At 36.3% G+C, this 19,587-nt stretch overlaps 1 protein-coding gene across 2 annotated transcripts; it reads right to left on the bottom strand.

Annotated features, from left to right (window-relative positions):
• Positions 1 to 2,463: 2,463 nt before the first annotated feature.
• On the bottom strand, positions 2,464 to 17,056 carry LOC105059379 (heterogeneous nuclear ribonucleoprotein Q). 2 transcript variants are annotated; one of them, XM_010942657.4, is made up of 9 exons: positions 16,917 to 17,056; positions 16,131 to 16,645; positions 15,928 to 16,044; positions 15,708 to 15,848; positions 15,448 to 15,624; positions 3,856 to 4,060; positions 3,293 to 3,468; positions 3,055 to 3,140; positions 2,552 to 2,949 (listed from the first exon to the last, which is right to left on the bottom strand). In XM_010942657.4, the coding sequence occupies exons 2-9, from the start codon at positions 16,545 to 16,547 to the stop codon at positions 2,826 to 2,828; spliced, it is 1,443 nt and encodes a 480-aa protein (XP_010940959.1). In that variant the 5' UTR covers positions 16,548 to 16,645; positions 16,917 to 17,056; the 3' UTR covers positions 2,552 to 2,825. The 2 variants fall into 2 exon arrangements, with proteins under 2 accessions (XP_029116135.1, XP_010940959.1); XM_029260302.2 differs by having other exon boundaries at positions 2,464 to 2,949; positions 16,131 to 16,966.
• Between the last annotated feature and the right edge of the window lie 2,531 nt (positions 17,057 to 19,587).

Here is a 19,587-nt window from a genome sequence, read left to right as displayed (position 1 = left end):
GTTCTCAATCCAACAAGAAGAAGAAGAATCTATGTGTAACTATATGGTATATTTTAACACAAGTATGCTCGAAGGACGCAACTTTGATGAGTTAGTTGCCATGTTGGCGCTCAAGCAAGGTCTTCAAAATAAGCACCTTATTTTTTTTCCATGACAAAACTTTTTCAAGGAATTAGGCCAACCTTTGGGTGTGAGCTCAGAAACATACGCAGGCAAAAACTCGGGTCATACATAGACAAGCTGAGGGGGGGAAGAACTCTCAATAAGAAGTGAGGTCGGGAGGAATTATGTATGGCTCGAACTAAAGGAGAATCCTCTCGACCACCAAAAAACTCCAAGCTAAGGAGCCCACCTCGGTGATTTAATAATTATGCTCTCTTATTCTACTCCTCGAGCCCAAATACTAATGAAAATTGAGGATTAATGATTTTTTCACCGACCTCAACCAATGAAGACCCCACTAATGAGGAGCAAGACTGCGACTACAGTCATAATATCGAGGACTGTCTCCAATTGAAGGATGGGATTGAAGCCCTGATTCGGAGATACTACCTTGACAAATATGTTTAGAAATGAAAGAACCACATAACCGAAGAGCCACCATGGCACCAGCTCAATGAGAAGAACAATTGTAACTGACCCATGGTAGGTATCATCAATATAATTTCAAGCTTCACTAGTGCCAAGGGGTAGAGGATCGAGTTGCAGACGCAAAGAGGCTGTGTACTAGAGATATAGTTTCATTTTCTAATGATGATCCTCGATGAGTTCAAACTCCTTATGATGATACTATTATCGTATCAATGACGATAGCAAATTATGATGTAAAAAAAAATAATTAATAACGGAAGCTTGGCCAACATGTTTATTACAATGCATTCCAATGAATGAGATTGCCTACTTACTAATTAAAAAAAGTCAATACTCCCTTGGTTGGATTTTTCAGATTCTATTGTAGTTGAAGAGAAGATCACTCTATTAATGATCGCTAAATGAGAGCCTCAGCAAAAAATGGTTCCACTTATATTCCTCACAGTTCGGGTGCCCTCTGCTTCCAATGCAATCCTCAGATGATCTGGGTTGAGTATCCTATAAACGATAGTTTCCACGTATCATATACTAGTGAGATTCTCGACTTGGTGTAAGGTTGGAGAACTCTGAGGAGATCAAATACTTGCCTGACAATGTTTCTTAGCAATCACAAAAGGGACAAGACCAATGGAGACACTACCAATTGAGGATCACAAGAAAGAGTCGATAGAGGTCCGAGGAGAGCCAGTCGAGTGACTTATCATAGTCCCATTCGAAGATGATCCAAGCACGACTATTCAGATCAGGGCGCATTTGATGCTCGATCTTCGAGATCGACTAATGGTATTTGTATGAGTCAACAAGAAAATCTTCATTTAATCAGCATCCAACATGCCACGTACTCCCTCTAACATCATTGTTCATGGTTGAACATGGGCCTGGAGCACCATCTAGTTCAGCAAAAAAGAGAAGCTTCATTCGGAGCACCATCTACTTCGACAAAAAAGAGGAGGCAATTGAACACGAAGCAAACAAACTCTTGATAATGGTATTCATCCGAGAAGCCCATTATCTATAGTGGCTCGTCCGTATTGTCATGGTCAAGAAAGCCAGCGACAATGGAAGATTTGCATCAATTATATCGACCTCAACAAGATGTGTTCGAAAGATAGCTTCTCCCTTCTAAAGATCGGCCAGCTCACAGATGCTATCTCTAGTCACAAGTTATTAAGTTTTATAAACATCTTCTCGAGCTACAACTACATTCGAATGGTATCGAAAAATAAAAAAAAGATTGCATTCATTACCAATAAAGATTCATATTATTACAAAATGATATCTTTTGAATTAAAAAATATAAGAGCCACATTTTAACACCTTATTCAAATCCAAACAATTGAGATCTAGGTCATAGACCAGTCTTCAACTCATAATGCAGTTATATGCAGCAATATATATCTATGCAGGCTTACTCCAGCATCCACTAGCTGTTTTTGCTGCTTGCCATCAATTCTCTCGCAAACAGTAGCTTGAGCACAGATACATGCACAATGCCCCTCCGTGTCCTCATTTTTTTTTTCAGCCTGCAGTTTTGTTTTTAATGCAGGTTTTTTGGGGTCTATCAAACGTATTTTTAGTGTGTATTTCCTTAGGCTGGTAATGTAAAGGCATGGATTACCATCAGTAAATCCAGTCTTAAGAACAAAATACATTGGTTTATTACTTAAATTTTAGTGCTATTATGCATACATTAGATTAGAGCATAAAGTTATTAACGAAGGTCCAAAGGGTTCAAAACCTTTCTCTAACATGTATTATTTATTGTTTACAAATAAAAATTTTATTATTCACCTTTCAATTTTTTCTCTTTTTGTTAAATGCATACATGCATGTGTCAAGCTACATATAATTCTATTAGGGATGAGACGAGAATGACAGTTAGGGACATCTATATTAAGGTTAAGGAAATTAAAGAAATGGATCCGGAGATCATTACATGACTAGCAGAAGATTCAACAAATTAAAGAAATGGATCCAGAGTTTGTTGCTATGCCTTTCAAAGAACATGTCATCCCTTAATTTACGGAAATGCAAACAAACCAATCTTGAAAGAAGGAACCAGTACAACAATCTTGTGCTTGCATCGATCAGATATTAGGTATGGAACCCTCACGATGATACATGCTTGCACTTGTAAAACTATGACCTATCCGGATTAATGACCCAAAAGGAAGACTAGCCGGTGAAGACATTTGCACAGTATCTTCATTTGATGCTGCAAGCTTAATACCAGTTTAGTAAGGGCGGTATCGGCGCTCACGGTTCCCATCGCTGCCCCTTCCTCCACCCTCACCGGAGCCACCACTGCGATCACTCCTCCGAGGAGGTGGTGGTGGAGCTTGTGCACCAGGCTGCTGTCTAAAAAATTTACCATGCAAAACAAATAATTGATAACTGAATCAATAACAGGTGCCGGGACAAGGTTGAAGTGTTGCATATGTAAGACTAATTACTAGTACTCACAGAACATAACCAAGTCGACCATCAGGAAGTACCATTGGCACCATTCTCATCCCAGCCGGCATGGGTCCTCTACCATATATCACCGGCTGCATACAGTGACAAACATCAAATAATTTCGACTGGGAATGTTCAGAATCCCATTAATTTCATAAAAGCAGGAGTTGGCAGTGGGGAAAAAAAGATGGCAGAAACCACAGTGCATGAACAATCCCAAATGTGGTGGCAAGGGGAATCCAACCTGGCCAAATCCGGCTGCACCATATGCACCACCGTAGGCCCCATATGGGTCCCCACTATAACCATAAGCTGGATATGGAGGGAGACTTGGAAGAAGCCCCGGTTTGAATGAATTTGAAGCATGATCAGGCTTCTTGTCAACCTGAGGTTTCGCAAGGGCGACATCCACAACATGCCCTGTGGTTTAAGTTGATCCGTCAGTCACAAAAAGTATCCGAAAACTTACAATCACACGAAAAATTTGAGCAGATGGAGCACGTCGATATCATTTAAATGGCTATTCTCACTCTGACTAAGTTCATTAAAATTTATATTGTAGCATTACAAGAACAATATAATCATGGCTATACTTGTTAAATGGAGTTTAGATGCCTTCAAACATATCAGCCCAAGCAAGAAATGACTTATGTTCAAATTGCCCCCATTTATATGAATTAACAAATAACTCAAATATAAGATGTGTTTGTTAGTAACAAAGATGTATCTTGAGGTATGTCAGGAATTGCACTAATGCTGCTGCTTTTCCAATTGTTTAATGCTTAAGACAATATCTAAGAAAGTTACCATCAATTTCATATTTTTCTGTTCCTTTAACTGCCTTCAATGCACTAGATCGCTCAGCAAAATGGATGAATCCAAAATCTCGCTTCTGCCCAGCTTTAGCAGGAGGCAGAACAACTTTTGTGACCTCTCCATGGCGTTCAAAAAGTTCCCTTAACTTTTCTGGTGTAACATTCTCTGGTAAATTTTTCAGATATAAAGCTTTCACCTGCAAGAAATTCAAAAGACCATCACAAGGTGTGTATTTTAATGCAGCAAAAGCCTCAAAAGGTACTTAGAATGTACATATCCAATCCAACTACTGAAACACAGGACCACTGATCTGTAAGACTTAACATGCAAGATTTAAATATCTCAGGGAAAAAAAGGAAGTGAAAGGACAAGCAACTACATAAGTGAATTTTCAAGCAATTGTGTGACATGACACTATGAAATCTGATAAACTAAGGAGAATAAGAAATTAATGGGCATTCACTACTGATCAAAACTAACGAGAATAGGCTATAATAAATCTAAAGAAAGCAGTTCCAGTTAAGACAATATATACTAGGTGATGCAACTCTATGGTTAGTCCGTACATAAGAGGGTTCAGAGACCCTTCCACAAGGAATTTGAGTATTTGAAGAGAACCTATAAGTGTCCTAAATGTTTTGCAGGCTTGAACCATAAAAAGTAAGTGCAAAAATTACTATATTAGGATTTCTAGCAGTTATATACCACAGTATAGTAACAAAAAGCCAGATTTTTGACGGACCAAAATTGCAGAAAGCATCCAAAGAGAGCTATCTTACAATAATATGAAACTAACCACAATTGTGACATAATATGAACAGCATAAAAGATATGCAAAGGTAAACTAACTTCTGTTAATTTCAAGTGAAAAAAAAAAGAAAGTCAGACAGCAGAATATGAGAAATTTCCCGCAAGATAAAGAATTAATAAGCATAACAATATAAGAAAAAAAATAAAGCAGTGAGAGGGCGGAAGAAGAGGAAATGAGAAGAAATAAAGAGAATGGAGAGGGAGAAAACGAGAACCCCATGCGATCAACTGCAAAGAAAGAAACCTTCAATCTGTTCCAATCATCCAAGATTGAATCATGATGAGCGGTAGAAAAAAAGTATCATAGAGGTACTCAAGCTTTATAAGTTTAGAAACCCTAACTTGATCCTAAAATCCTCAAGCTGCCCATGTGACAAAAAGGTACTCTTCAGCAAAACAAGTACCATAAGTGATATTGCTACACTCCTGATCTAGCTGTCAAAGAAGGTCCACAATCTTCTAGTGTTAGCCCTTGACTACAAATGACCCCCTAAAAAATAATAACTGCCAGTTAACTGGAAAACTGGGGAGAAAAAGGAAAATAGGCAACTAGACACAAGTCTGAAATAAGCTTTACAGGTCCACAGCTCTCTGGTACATCTGAAGGAAGCTGTTTTACTGATGCATACATAAAATCCTACAACCATATACACCGTGGAAGGCACATAAATAGAATAACCGCACCAGGCATATCATAACCAATCCCCAGGCAAATATAATACAGTATAGACTGTAAAACAACAAATAGACAGTACCAGAGTGAATATATTGATATAGGCAACTGCACCAGACATATCATAACCAATGCCGACCCCCCTATGAAATGCATACACACAGACAGAGCAGAAAAAGAGGAAGCAAAAAAAAAGGAGCATAGAACACAGAATGCACGAATGCACACACAGACAACTGCTACTGCTGCCACCACCAAAGTCAGTCAAGATATAAATGGCTCGATAGCAATACAAGATTGGTGATTACTATGGATTTTGCAGATTGAAATTATGTTCATGAAGGCATGAGCACTTATAAATAGTAATACTGGAGACTGGTAATGACAATGGATTGTGCGCTGAGATTATATTCAAGAAAGAATGAGCACTAATACTGGATCACGACAATTGTAAACAGAATATTGAGTAAATAGGCGAAGAATGTGCATCGCTGGTGATAAATTGTGAGCAATACAGGCAGCAACCAGAGAACTTGTATGCGACAAAGAAGTTGAATCACATTACAGTGAAGTTGAATCACATTACAGTTACTGGAACTATGATTTGTCCACCACTAAAGCCTCAAAAAGCAATTTGATTGACTGCATGAACATCTAGATCTAAACTTAAGACCATGTGCTGGTAAGCTTGACTCAGTATAAAGTACATGGCGAATTGCACATGTAGCAAAGTTGGTTAGTCAATTCTATAAGAGATAATTGGTTAGATATGACAGAAAGCAGCAGAGCTAAGCAACAAAGATGGTAGTAATCTAGAATCATATGATAAAAAAGCTATGAACAAGATTGGTAGTTAATGGGATGACAATTTTCATCTCGCAGCAAGGATCCTCAAACAATATGATAAGAATAGAAACATAACATATAAATTAAATACACATAACTACGTATACAATATTATAGGTGCATGGGTCTACGTCTTCAAGGTGTAAAAACAGCGAGTATGATAAGTAAATGGATAGCAATCCAAAATTAAGCGAGGTGAGATCAGTTATAATACTATCCATTAAGTAATAGTGAAAGGCAGGAAGAACAACCCTGCATTATCCTAACCCTATAAATTACAACACACAGAAAGTCCAAGAAGATGAAGGTTATTGACCAATCTTGAAATTGATTTGATCAAATGGTGCAAAATGAAAAATGATATCGACCAATAAAAACATTTCAGCATGCTCCAAATAATGTAAGCTAAAGGCTGAATTCAGATGACAAGACAGGCTGAGAGTGCTACAGATCAAAAGTATGAAGATGCTTGAAATGGGGTAAATACAGGTCCTCAACATGATTGAAACGGGAAACAATAAGGATGGACATATATCAATATATCAACTTGAAAAAGAATACAGCAAACTCAAGAAGGATGGCAGAACCCAAAGTCAATAATCTTAGAATTGTGAATGTGGTGGGATCAATCAAAATCTGGGTAGCATGAAACATGAGGGTCATCAATAAAGTAAATCTAACTTGAAGAGCACCAGATGAACCAAAGCGTCAATCTAACTTCTACCCAGGGTAATGCAGCTGCCTCTGAATCTTCCCGGAATCTCAAACCCAACATGCTTTCTCAATACTCTCCTACTAAAAGTGTTTCAAAAGCATCTACTTTCCCACACCCATAGCCACTCCCGATTCTGGCAACCAGGGTGACAAACATTTATGGCGCAAAAAGAAGTTGATCAAAAGTAGCATGAGAAGGCCAGAAAATGTTTGCCTGGGGTTTGGTGCACAATGAGCAGTAGAAGATCAAATAATATCAGCTGAAAATATCAAACCAGCAGATGGTGGAACCAAAAAAAAGTAAAAAATCAACAAGGAAATTCCAAGATAGACACAACATATAGAAGACAAAATAACCTGGCCCCCCACAGTTAGTGTGGACTAGATGATACAAATTTTAACTGAATTAAACTAAATAAGAAATTTGCTATTTCAAATGATGCTTCTCACAAGGTCAAAGGTGAGACAAAAAGATACTTTCTTAATCATCACTCATCAATCTAAAAATAATGCTCAAATTATTGAAATCTGTTGACCTGACATCCAGGAACAAGATCGAGACTCCTCTATAAAACACACTTAATGCCTAGTCTTAATACCACAGACTTTCTAAAAGTTGCATGGTTACTACAGTTGTCCAGTGGCAAGCACCAGCAAATGTAACAATGCAAACAGGTTATGGTAACTAAAGCCATTAATGAAGACTGGCAACAGATAGCTGACCATTCCATGGCAAGTCTCTGAAGTTGGGAGAGGGACTGCAAACCTAAGAAGAGAGAAATACTCGAATGAAGACACTGTTTCGTTGGAGGTAATCTGCATATAGACAATTGGGAATGACACTCTACAAGCTGGGCAGCAAAGTATGAGGTCATGAAGAATACACATGCAAACTCCTTATATTATAATCCCTATAAAACTCATACATAAGGATATATTAACACAGAAAAGACAGCAGCACAGAGGAAATTCAACTAAATTGTGCCAAATAGCACTATATAATAAGCTCAGAAAGCCTCCAGCTAACCAAATTTTCAGTACTTGGACATAAATATGCATTTACAGTGGCAAGCTTCATGATAATGCATGCAGCATACTCAAAGAAAATAAAAAAGTTATGAAGTTTAAGATAAGCATCAATCTCAGGTATAAAGAGATGAAGGAGAAAAAGGTTAGTCCAAAAGGTTAAACTGATATATCATCATCTACAAGCCAATACACAATTCCTGTACATGAGTTAGTCTCCAAGCATATTCCTTGTCTATGCAAACATGCTTGGGATATTGTTCCCCAGAGTGCTCTTCTCATCTTTTGTTCTTCTCAAGATCCAGAAATTAAAGAGCAAGACTTTATATTATGGCTGGGCATGCCCAATCTACTCAAAGAACTGGAGGATTAAAAATATAAACTGAAACCCACTATTAGAGCAGAGATCACAGTGGTGAAAAGGATTTTCTTGAAGTACGTGGATTCATGGCAGCAAAGGATGAAAATGCCAACTGACTTGCAGGTTACTGTTGTAGAATATCTAACTAAAACCTTGAAATGGAAATCAGTCCAACTCCACAGCAATGATATTTTGCAAATTGGTGACGGCCATTCTTTCTGGTTTCATTTTTTGAAAGCTTCAGAATCAAAAGCAGGAGCAAATACCAATCCCTTCACCATGTCATAAGTTGGGGAGGTTGAATTCATTTGTTCTTTGAAACAATCTAATAATATCTACCATGAATCTAAAAGTTCCTTTTTTATTGCTGACCAAAAACCTTGATTTGTGTCATCCGTGAAGATGATAAGCAGATGGAAAAAAACCTTTTAGATCATCGTATAGTGGTCAAAAAACCTATGGACTCTTTTTCTCCATTTGATGGTAGCCACTTAGACATCCGTTCTACCTCATTAAATGAAATTGTCATCTGGCTTTATATACATATGACTTAGTGGAAATGTAACTTCAAAATCAATCCTCTAACAGCTTTTTGGTTATTTGGAGTATAAAAGAGTAAGCAAGTGTCTGTGGGTGTTAGCTAGGAAGAAAGGGCCATTGAGAATTGAGATGACTAATTTGCAAAATTGTTTTCGAGATGGTTTACCATTTAAATGAAGATATGTTTAATTACATATTATAATTCTTGGAGATCTATCCCTCCACAACCAACGTGACCATCCCTACCATGGGGAAGTGGAGTTTGATGGGAAACTCAGGAATGCAAGCACAATTCAGCTAAGTGAGCTCCAAATAACTTAGGAAAGCATCCAAAATTTTACTTGGTAAAAATTTTATCACAACTCCTGGCATGCATGTAAAGTCAACTGGCAAAAGTACTTCTGGGCTTCTTTTAAAAAACTTTTAGAACTATTCCTGGATGTGTTTCAAAAAAATTTAGTGCTAAGTCAAAACTTATCCTAAACTTTTCAGATGTTTTTGGCTTTAGGATTGTTTAAGTCATATTCTAGGATTGTCTAGTTCACCTCTATGTGGTTTTATGAGACACATGATAACTGCAGCATTATGTGTGGTAGCCTAAACATTATTTTTTTGTCTTATTTTCCACCCATATCTATCATGTTTCTTTCTCTTTTTCCTGTCACATGGTTCTTTTTTCCTAAACATCTAATCAACTTAGGATTTGAATATGAATCATGATCTGCATATGTTGGATTGAAAATAGAATTAGAGCCAATAACATAACAAGCACATGCTTGAAAGAGAACATCAAAAGACAAACAAATAGTGTGATACTATAGGTCATATTCTCTATTTGAAGCAACTACTCTCAAACTATCAAAAACTCCAAGAACATACAGTTTCTACATATACAGATGAACAGATCCATAAACACAAGCATAAATTTATGATAATTCAACTATACTAGTATAGATAATAATAATATATAGCTATGTGTGTATGCATGTATGTAGGTATGTATACTATATGCAAATGTACACATCTATTATTATGTGTTCATGTATACATGTGCATGTCTACTTTCCTTTTGCTCTGCAGTTTCTAGAAATAGACATAAAATTCACAAAGGTCAAAAGAGAACAGCCTAGATCTGCATGCAAAGGTCCATCTTTTAATAACGTAGGTCTGATAGTATAAGCTGCTCTCCTTTACAAGATATAACTCAGTCAAAGCAAGGATTCACCAATTTTACTCACATGATCATCCAAAAATATCATCTATAAATGAGTCCCAATTATATACCATGCCATGGACTTTAATTATCACCAATATGACAGCAAGAAGCAAGAGAAGGATACAGATGCACCACCAAGTAATCGAGAATTAGTCCGATATTTAGCCACTTACAGTGCAAAGTTAACTTATGCATAACCTAATGCTGAAAGATAAATGGTGCAGAACATACATAGTTGATGCACGTAACGTCAAGTATTATTAAGAGCTTTATAAATTTCAGATGTTGTTGAATTTTAAGAATTATATATGGAATAATTTCAGAAATCCCTTGAAAAGTAAGATGCTGGTTATTTGGTGCTAATGACCAGCACCTGTCTAAGATTCTTTACTCTCCCAATATATTGAGTTTCAATTGTTTCAGAATTAGTATATGAGATTAGTAAAAGTTTTATTGTTTATATTAATTACTGATTTAATAAAATTTGCTTTTCTCCATATTGTTTGGGTGGATTTCCCGAACCTCTCCTCCCATACTTATGAAAAGTTTTTGTTTCTTCTTGTCCTTTATCTGCAACTTTTCTAGTAACAGGACATGATTTCAAGTCATCCGATTGGTAGTTTCTTAATAGACTGCTGGTTAATAGACCACAAATGAGCAGCACTTGAGTATCAAAGGCATGTTTAATGTCATGAAGGGGAAAGTACACTGAAGAGAGTTCCAATGAAGCAATAACTAGAGATACAAATGTTTTCCAACACCCTATATTGGAAATCAACTATAAGATCAAATTTGATCATGCAATGGAAATTAGTTCCCAACAACAATGAAATAAAGACAAGGCTTCAAGAATAGGGTGCAATGCTCCTGACATGAGGGCCTCTCTAGCTGAAGAGCCTATCTATTCCTCATCCATTTTTCCTCAGTGGGTTTTCATGGTTGCACACTTGCATTGTCCAACCCATGAATCTACAATAAGCCCATGCACACATAGGTACATACAAAGAGAGAGCCTGAAGCTCATCATTTCAGAATAAAAGACAGCCACCTAAATAGAGAGCACACATAAGTGAACCCTCAGAAACATGGGATAAATTGAGGGTTCACAATTTCACATTGTTGAGCATTGCCTGCTCATATCAAAGCACATAATGCAACAACTAAGCGCATACTTTTTTTTATCTATAAATCAAATAAGACTATTAACATACCAAGAATAATTAATTTCATTGACAGCTTTACATAGGCAATAAATATCTGACTAGCAAATTTAGACACTGTTTATCACAGTTCAGCAAGTGGGTTCTAAATTCAGTTTTTATGTACTTTGCACTACTAGGATGAGTGCTATGCAACATTTCCTCTTATATACAACTAATCCAGTCATATCTGGAATTGGGCCATAAACTAGTATTAGATATGCCAAATCCATTATTAGTGAACAACTAAGGGGTTGGCATCGCTTTTATTGCTTGTCTTCTATTAAAAAAAAAAAAAAAAAAACAAGTTGATAAACATATTTGGTACCATTGTTTTTATTTTCTATTTTAAAAGTCACTTTCATTATTTCTAGAAAACTTAAAGTGAGAAATCCTTATTTTCAATAGTTTCAAAATAAGAAATTCATATTTTTAGTACCACCAACACTACGTCCGCACCACCATTGCCCTGTCACCACCATTGCTACCACCATTTATTGCAACCATTACCGATGCTTCCACCCTTATTGTTGCCTCTACCACATCGCTTGCCATCGCCTCCACCACCACCATCGTCACCACTATCATTGATGTCACCACCTCCACCACACCACTGCCACCATCATCATCACCATTCATCACATTGTTGGTGCCCTCACTACCACCATCATCGCTGCTGCTACCATGATAACTATCGGCCTCTCCTCCATACCACTGCCATCATAGCCACCTCAATTGTACCATCACCAGTCCTACCACCAACACCACCGCTACTACCACCACATCCTCTACAAGACTACAACCACCATCATATGCACTACTATTGCCATGTTAATTTTTAAAAAATAATTGACTATATCAAACATATTTACATTTAAAACATGAAAAAAATAGAAATATAATTTCTATTTTTCTGTTTCCGAAAATTTAAAAAAATGAAAGTAATGCCGAATGGAGCCTAAATAAGTGAAATCACGCAAAAATAGAAGAACTAACAAAATGAGATTTATGTAGTTTTATGTGTGCTTGCATGCTTAAAGGAAAAAACTAACACATTATATAATTTAAACAACCAAACTGAAAAATACAATTTCGCCATCATCAAGATCTGAACTGTTAGCCAAAGCCAAATCATTTTGGAAGAAATGAACCACAAGTCATTTAACATTTTTTGTTCACATATTAATCTTAACAAACATTTGATATCACTGATGTTGTTATGGGTTGAATTTCTCTTATGAACAATAAATCAAACCTTTACATAGCAGTTTTGCAAGATTATACTCGAAATTTGCAAGTTTTGAGCACGTATAAGAGCACCAAACTCTTTGGTAGTGTGAAATACAAAGGCAAGTATAATTAAACTCATATGCCACAAATCAAAATCAGAACAAAGTTTTCATTAAGTGTAAGAAATCATTGAATAAGTAGAAAATTGAAATTCATGTGGACAATCAAAACAAAGGCTCAAGCATTACCACACAGATGCACATAGATCTTAATATAATATTAATTTAAAAACAAGCATCCTTTGCATATTTTACTGAAGACATTAACTGAGAGATTTCATAAGTCCTCATGTATGCCAAAATCCCAACATATTCCTTTACTTCTATTCCTTTATCTAAGAAGCACGAGACGCTTCTTAGAATTACAAAAAAAAAAAAAAAAAAAAAAAAAGCTTCTCTTGACACCCATAAGTGAAGCCAGATTGGTTGGTAAAATATTCCACAATGGTGTTAAATTCCTTTGTTATCCTTAGAGAAATTCTTGGGTTCATGTTGTCAACTGAAAAAATGAAAATCGCTTTAGGTTAAGGAGCTTCAGATGCTAGATCTTCTACGCATAGCAACAAGCTGATATAAACCAGACAGCTACATTAGCATGGTTATCAGCACAACTCATCATCTGGAGTCAAGTTATTGAAATTACATCTACACTTTTCCCTGGAATGATTGCAAGAGAGGCATGACAGGACAGTGTAAAATTGAGGATCCTTGGATGATAATATGCATTCACATTCCCTGTTCCTCAACTTAATTGCTTCACAAGACCATTTACAAACCCAGTATGAAGCATCAATGCTATGCCCATGATTGCTGCAAGTCAGAGTGTCAAACTATTAATTACTAATAAGAGATTTACAGCATCATGTGCTCTAAGATACTATAAATCCAAAACCTCATTCTTGTTTTGACTATTCTGCCAAAGAAGCAACATTTTTTTATGTCATGGTGCTTGACTATGAAGCATGAAAAATGGATACAAAGTATAAAGACAGCAAGATGCTAAAAATATAACCAAAAATGATACGGCTGAAACATGGCAATAAATAAATATGTAATTTCACATATTTAAAAAGCATCCAAAAAGCATAATGCTATCACAGCAATGCATTCATACTATGTAGAATAACATAAACATCCACAAAGTAGATAATATTTTTTGAAGAGAGACTGAAGAAAAATCCCCCACATTAAAGGTACCATCAAGGGAGTATCTCCAGCATATACAAGAAGCATCTAGAGCCTTTGTTTTTTATTTCTCAATTAAAAAAGGGCACTAAAAATAAGTATGTGCCCAACAAGTATTGGTACCAAAACATGTCAGATATGATCACAGTATGCAATTCGGAGCAACCATGTACCCTAGCTCTCAGGTCCTACAGGATTTCATACCGGTCTAGCCCCCATATAGACTACTCTATTACCACTATACCAGCCAAGGCATACCCAATCAAATTTCAGATAGGAACTTCCACACGCTATACAACCGAAAAAAATGAAAACAGTTACATAAAGGTAACTGAACACAGCTATTGAACATAGCAAAACCCAAATTTCCTTTGTATTTGATCACAATTATTATCTAAGACTTGTTTTTTAATGAAAACTATCTTTAAATGAATTCAGGTGGCATGTTTTTCGAGTTTCTCAATTGATAAGACAGTTCTACACCAGCTACTTAAAAATATTTCAGTTTTAGGAAGCTGAAAGATCCCCAAAACCATTAGATCTAAATTTTAAACCTTGCATTATAAGCATGTAAATTCTACACATCAGCACTACTTCTGGTGCCTTCCATACTATAAAGAAAACACTTAACTTGCCATTCATCCAATAAATTTTCAAGTTTACAATTTAAAAGTGGTTCAATAAATTATTAAAGAAAAAAGGACGTCTCTGGTGCACAAGGCTCCCGCCACTACGGGGGTTGGGACAGGTTAGATGTACGTAGCCTTGGTGTCACATCCAAAGAGGCTATTTTTTTGTTTGGAACTCATGACACCCAAATCATAATAGAGCAACCTTACTAGTTGCGCCAAGGCCCGCCATTTATGGACTTAAGAGCTAGGTTTTCACGTAAATAAAAAGGCTGTCAAACTTCCCTATGACACCCAGTTCAACAATTTATGATCCTTTTATTTTTAGGCAAAAGAAAATTTTCAGTTTTTCAAAGCTTCAAAAAATTATGAACTTTTGAATTATGAAACAGAATAAATGCTCCAGCACCACGATGTGTAATCTGCATAAAAGTTTTAACCCCAACACCATAAAGGACTCACATATACTCAGTTTCATTACATATAAGCTGATACCTTCAAGCAATACAGATGCATTGCTTCAAATGGCAAAAAGATTGTCATATCCACTACCAAGCACCTTCTGCATTAGGGAAGCATTCTAGCTAGAGAACACATTCAACACTTTGATAATTTTAACCCTTCTACCACTATACCCCTATTAACCTTAGCCTCTGAGGAGATCAAATCAGGAGACATAATATCTGATTCATTATCTCCCTTTGTACAGATGGCAAAGTATAAGTATTTGATATTCAGCATAACATTGTGAGAATGCATTACTATCAAGCCAAGCAACTCACTACAAGAAGCGGAATGAACTTTAAGCAGAGTTGAACATTCTCAGTTATTTTGACAGAAAAACCTCTCTCTATTATGGAAGTTTGCCTTGTTCTATAGCAAAAAAGCAATTTAAAAATCAACCAGACCCTTCTATTCTAGCAACATTGGCTACATTTCTAACGGTGCATTTTGGTCACATAAGAAGCTCAGGTACATGAGAAGTAACAAATGATGACAAGCTGAATAAAATAAGAACATACACAATATAAAGGTCATAAAACAAACAAGAACCCATACTAATATACCTTTTTTTTTCTATTTAAGTTGCTTTACCTGAGCAGCAGCAGAAGAGTCGGATGAATTTTTTGGGTCGGCCCAGCTGACAGTTGGATTGCTTCCATCCATCTTAAAGTTTGGACTCGACATCTTCTGCCTTGCATAATCAGCACAGGCGTGGTTGTAATACTCAACAAAGAGAAAACCACGGTTACGGCTTGGGTTCTGCTGATCCTGAGGTCATGAAAACAAATGAGAATTTAAACAGAGAGTTCAGACTGGTCAAGACTCACTTAAATTCATCGACAAACAACCACCTTGAACATTTCAATATTCTGAACCCCAGGACCACTTTCCTCCAGGATTTTCCTTAACTCTTCCTCTGACAAGCTCTTGGGGACATTTCCAACAAACAACCGGTGCTTCACTTGTGACAAAGAACATCTCAAGGTTCTCCCCTATATGAACAGAAGCAAACATTTACGTTGAAAGGTAAAGCAAGGGCACCTCCTTGAAGCAATCATTCAACTAAACTACCTTGAATTCCTTGTCATGGAGCTCCTCGATGGCTTTTTGAGCCGCATCCTTGTTTGTGAATGTAATGAAAGCAAAACCCTTGCTTTCTCCCGTATCCTTGTCCTTCACCAGCCTTACCTGATACGAATCACATATAATACACAAAATGCATATATAAACTCATAAAACAAGCTAAAATTCAGTAATTTCAGCACCAAACTCACATCGTGAATCTCCCCAAAGGCCTCGCACAGCTCCCTGAGATCCTTCTCCGTAGCATCTCGCAGCAATCCACCAATGAAAACCTCCGACCCATGAGGTGGCAGCGCAAGTAGCTCAGCCCACTTCTGGCAGTCAGCCGCATCTCTAGACCCGACTCCCGGCCTCTCCTCTTGTCCCTCCCCTCCTTTCATCGGATCAGGAGAAGCACCGTCAGCCCCATCTGATGGCGAAGCCTTCTCCTGCCCCTCACTGTCTGACAGATGCTCGCGCTCCTCGTCCTCAACCGGGGACTCCTGCCTTAACTTCCGGTCGGCGTAGTCCTCCACGGCGTCGTAGTCATCCATCATGTCCTCGGCGTCGTTGTCGCCATCGATGTCCACCTGCTCCTCCGGCTCCATCACCGCCTCCGGCTCCGCCATAGCTCACAGTCACAGCAACTCAAATACTTCCTTGTTTCTTGCACTACTCTCCTCCCCCTAAGACTCCATTCTATCCTATTTTTTTTTCAGATAAGTGTCTAAAAACCACCAAAATAGCCCAAAATAGTGCGTGTGAGAGCTGAGAACAGTTTCAAAAATTACAGAAACGAGCGTAGATAGAATTTATTAAGGATAATTCCCCGGCGAACCCTAAAACCCTAAACTCCGATAAAGGACTCGGCCGGGGTAAGGACAACTCCGAGATAAAAACGAGGGCAAGCTTTGTTAGGGGGGAAAGGATAGAGAAAATATATATGAACCCTTCCATGTGAGAAGAGAAGAGGAGAAGAGAGATGAAGGCTAGCTTACTGGATTTGGGTTTTGTCTCGCCGTTCGCTGGCGTGGAGGGTAACGGCTCTCGGGAGAGGGGAGATGGGTGGAGGGTCGCTTACCCCCTCCCCTCTCTTTTATTATCGGCGATCAGTATTTGGTATATAAGATCTGACGGCTGGGATCAACATCCAAACATGGTTCCTGAATGCCTGGTTAAAATAGCATGCTAAACACCAAACAGATGATCGGCCATCCGTCAATTTTTTTTTTTTAAATTACTTCCTGTCTCAAAGCACTTGTAGCAGAATTTTTTTATCGATTTACATTAATTTTAAAAAAAAATTAAAATAATAATTTTTTAAAATTATTTATCAAAATATTATAAAAAAATTATTTTTTGATAAAACGACTTTCTATGCCATCTCACCAATCTAACCGCTAGCTGGAGGATAGGTAGATCAGAGAATGAATCGTCCTTTGATAGGACGATTTTATGTCGTCCTTTGATTGGATGACTTTATAAAGTCATCCTATCATAGAGCGACTTTATATATTATCTAATATTATATATTATTATATTATAATATTATAATATAATATAATATAATAATATATTATATTACATTATATATAATATATAAAAATTTATTATATTATTATAATATATTATATAACTATTATATTTTATTATTTTATATTATATCATTATAATATATTATCATATATTATTATATTAGTATTTATAATATTATATTATAAAATATTAGTATATTATATTATTTTATTATTATATATTATTATAAAATATTAGTATATTATTTTATTTTATTGTTATATTATTATATATTATAATATATTATAAATATTAATATATAATATATTATAATATATTATACTCTATTATTATATTATTATAGTATTATATCAATATGTAATATAATATATTTTATTATTACATATTATTTTATTTATTGTAATATATTATATTATATTATATTATATTATTATTATTTATAATATTGTATTATAAAATATTGATATATGATATTATTTTATTGTTATTCATTATTATAATATAATATATATGATATTACAATATTATATTATATCAATATCTTATATTGATATAATATAATATATATTATATAATATAATTATATATAATAATATAGTATAATATTTTATATTATTATATATTATTATATTATTATAATATATTAGATAAATATTATATTATATTATATAATGATTAAGGGTACATTAAGAATCAACTAGTTATCTTAAAAATTATAAACAATCTCAAACTCCAACCATATAACCTGTATCAAGATCAATAATTAATTTTTTGTGCAACTAGCAAAAATTGTAACACGTGCTTTCAGATAAAAAAAATTTATAATATTAATTTTAAAATAATATAATCTAATAGTTGATTACAAAAATTTTTTAACAAAAAATTGTACAAGTATCATAACTATCGAGGGGTGTATCTATCAAAATACTGGAGCCTCCTACGTATCTGCCTCTCGTAAATATGTGTCATCTCTAGCTGCTGGCATGATGGCTCAGGCACTGTATCAACTGATGGGGAGGGAGGTGGGAACGTGCTCAGCCTATCAACATATGCCTGGCATCTACCTCGAGAAACTCTCAATCGACCCCATCTCTGACCCTCCCATGCTGATCGATGTGCTGCTCATCAGGTCGGTACGATGTGTCTTCCGGCTCACTCATTCTCTGTGATATAGATGCATCATCTATGGGGAGGTCGAAATCTAAGAAGCCAAGATATGAGATGTGCTAGGCATATGAAGATGTACTCGGATCATCCACCGATGGCACAGTCTGAAGTTGTCTATCTTTTGAGACGATTCGCATAGTATCGACAAAGTTATCCATAATATCGGCAAGTGCTCGGTCCTTGCATTCAACAGTGACCGAATGGAAGCCGCTTCTTGCCGTATGGTATAGCAACGTGATCATCTAAAACTGCCAGTATAAAAAGGAAAACAAATATTATTCATAAGCATACCAATAACAACATAACGAAATGAGACAAAAGCAAAATATATATACGACAATATCCATCACGCTGTCCAAAGGATGGAACCTCATCTCGAGCCACTCACTCATCAATGGCGAGATGAATTGCCTAGTGATGCTCCTGTACCACTGCAAATATAGATTATAATAATCTATCATGAGAAGCATAGATGGACCAGCCATAATTAAATCCTCCCACCGCTCCCATGCATCAATATGCTCCCGACGCTCTCGAACTCAGTCGTGGTGATGCCGCCTTCATCAATCCAAACAGTAGAGAGCATCATCAGTGTCGCATGCTGGGGGAACATCCTGATGCATGCCAAACTATCGTATCACGCACTCCAGATAATTGATCTCCATAATGTCAAAGCAAATAAGAGGTATATGTGTCCTCCATACATGTTGATCTGATTGACATACCTCGGGCAATGTAGTCAATATCTCTAGTGTGTAAGGCACCCACAGTATCTAATCGTCGTGCTGCTGATCTAGCTAATCCCTATAATATATGATTGTGTGCGGCATCGGATTGCTAGCATCAGTCAGTCGAGTCCTCTACCTATCCAAAATAAAGTCACTATGTTATTGTATGAAAATATGCAGTCATTTATCATATAAAATCAGTGCTACTGGTTACATACCTGCATCCCAATGGATCAGT

This window comes from Elaeis guineensis, chromosome 16, assembly GCF_000442705.2.
Source record: "Elaeis guineensis isolate ETL-2024a chromosome 16, EG11, whole genome shotgun sequence".
In the NCBI taxonomy this organism is placed as follows: domain Eukaryota; kingdom Viridiplantae; phylum Streptophyta; class Magnoliopsida; order Arecales; family Arecaceae; genus Elaeis; species Elaeis guineensis.
This window is presented reverse-complemented; position numbering and strand designations above follow the sequence as displayed.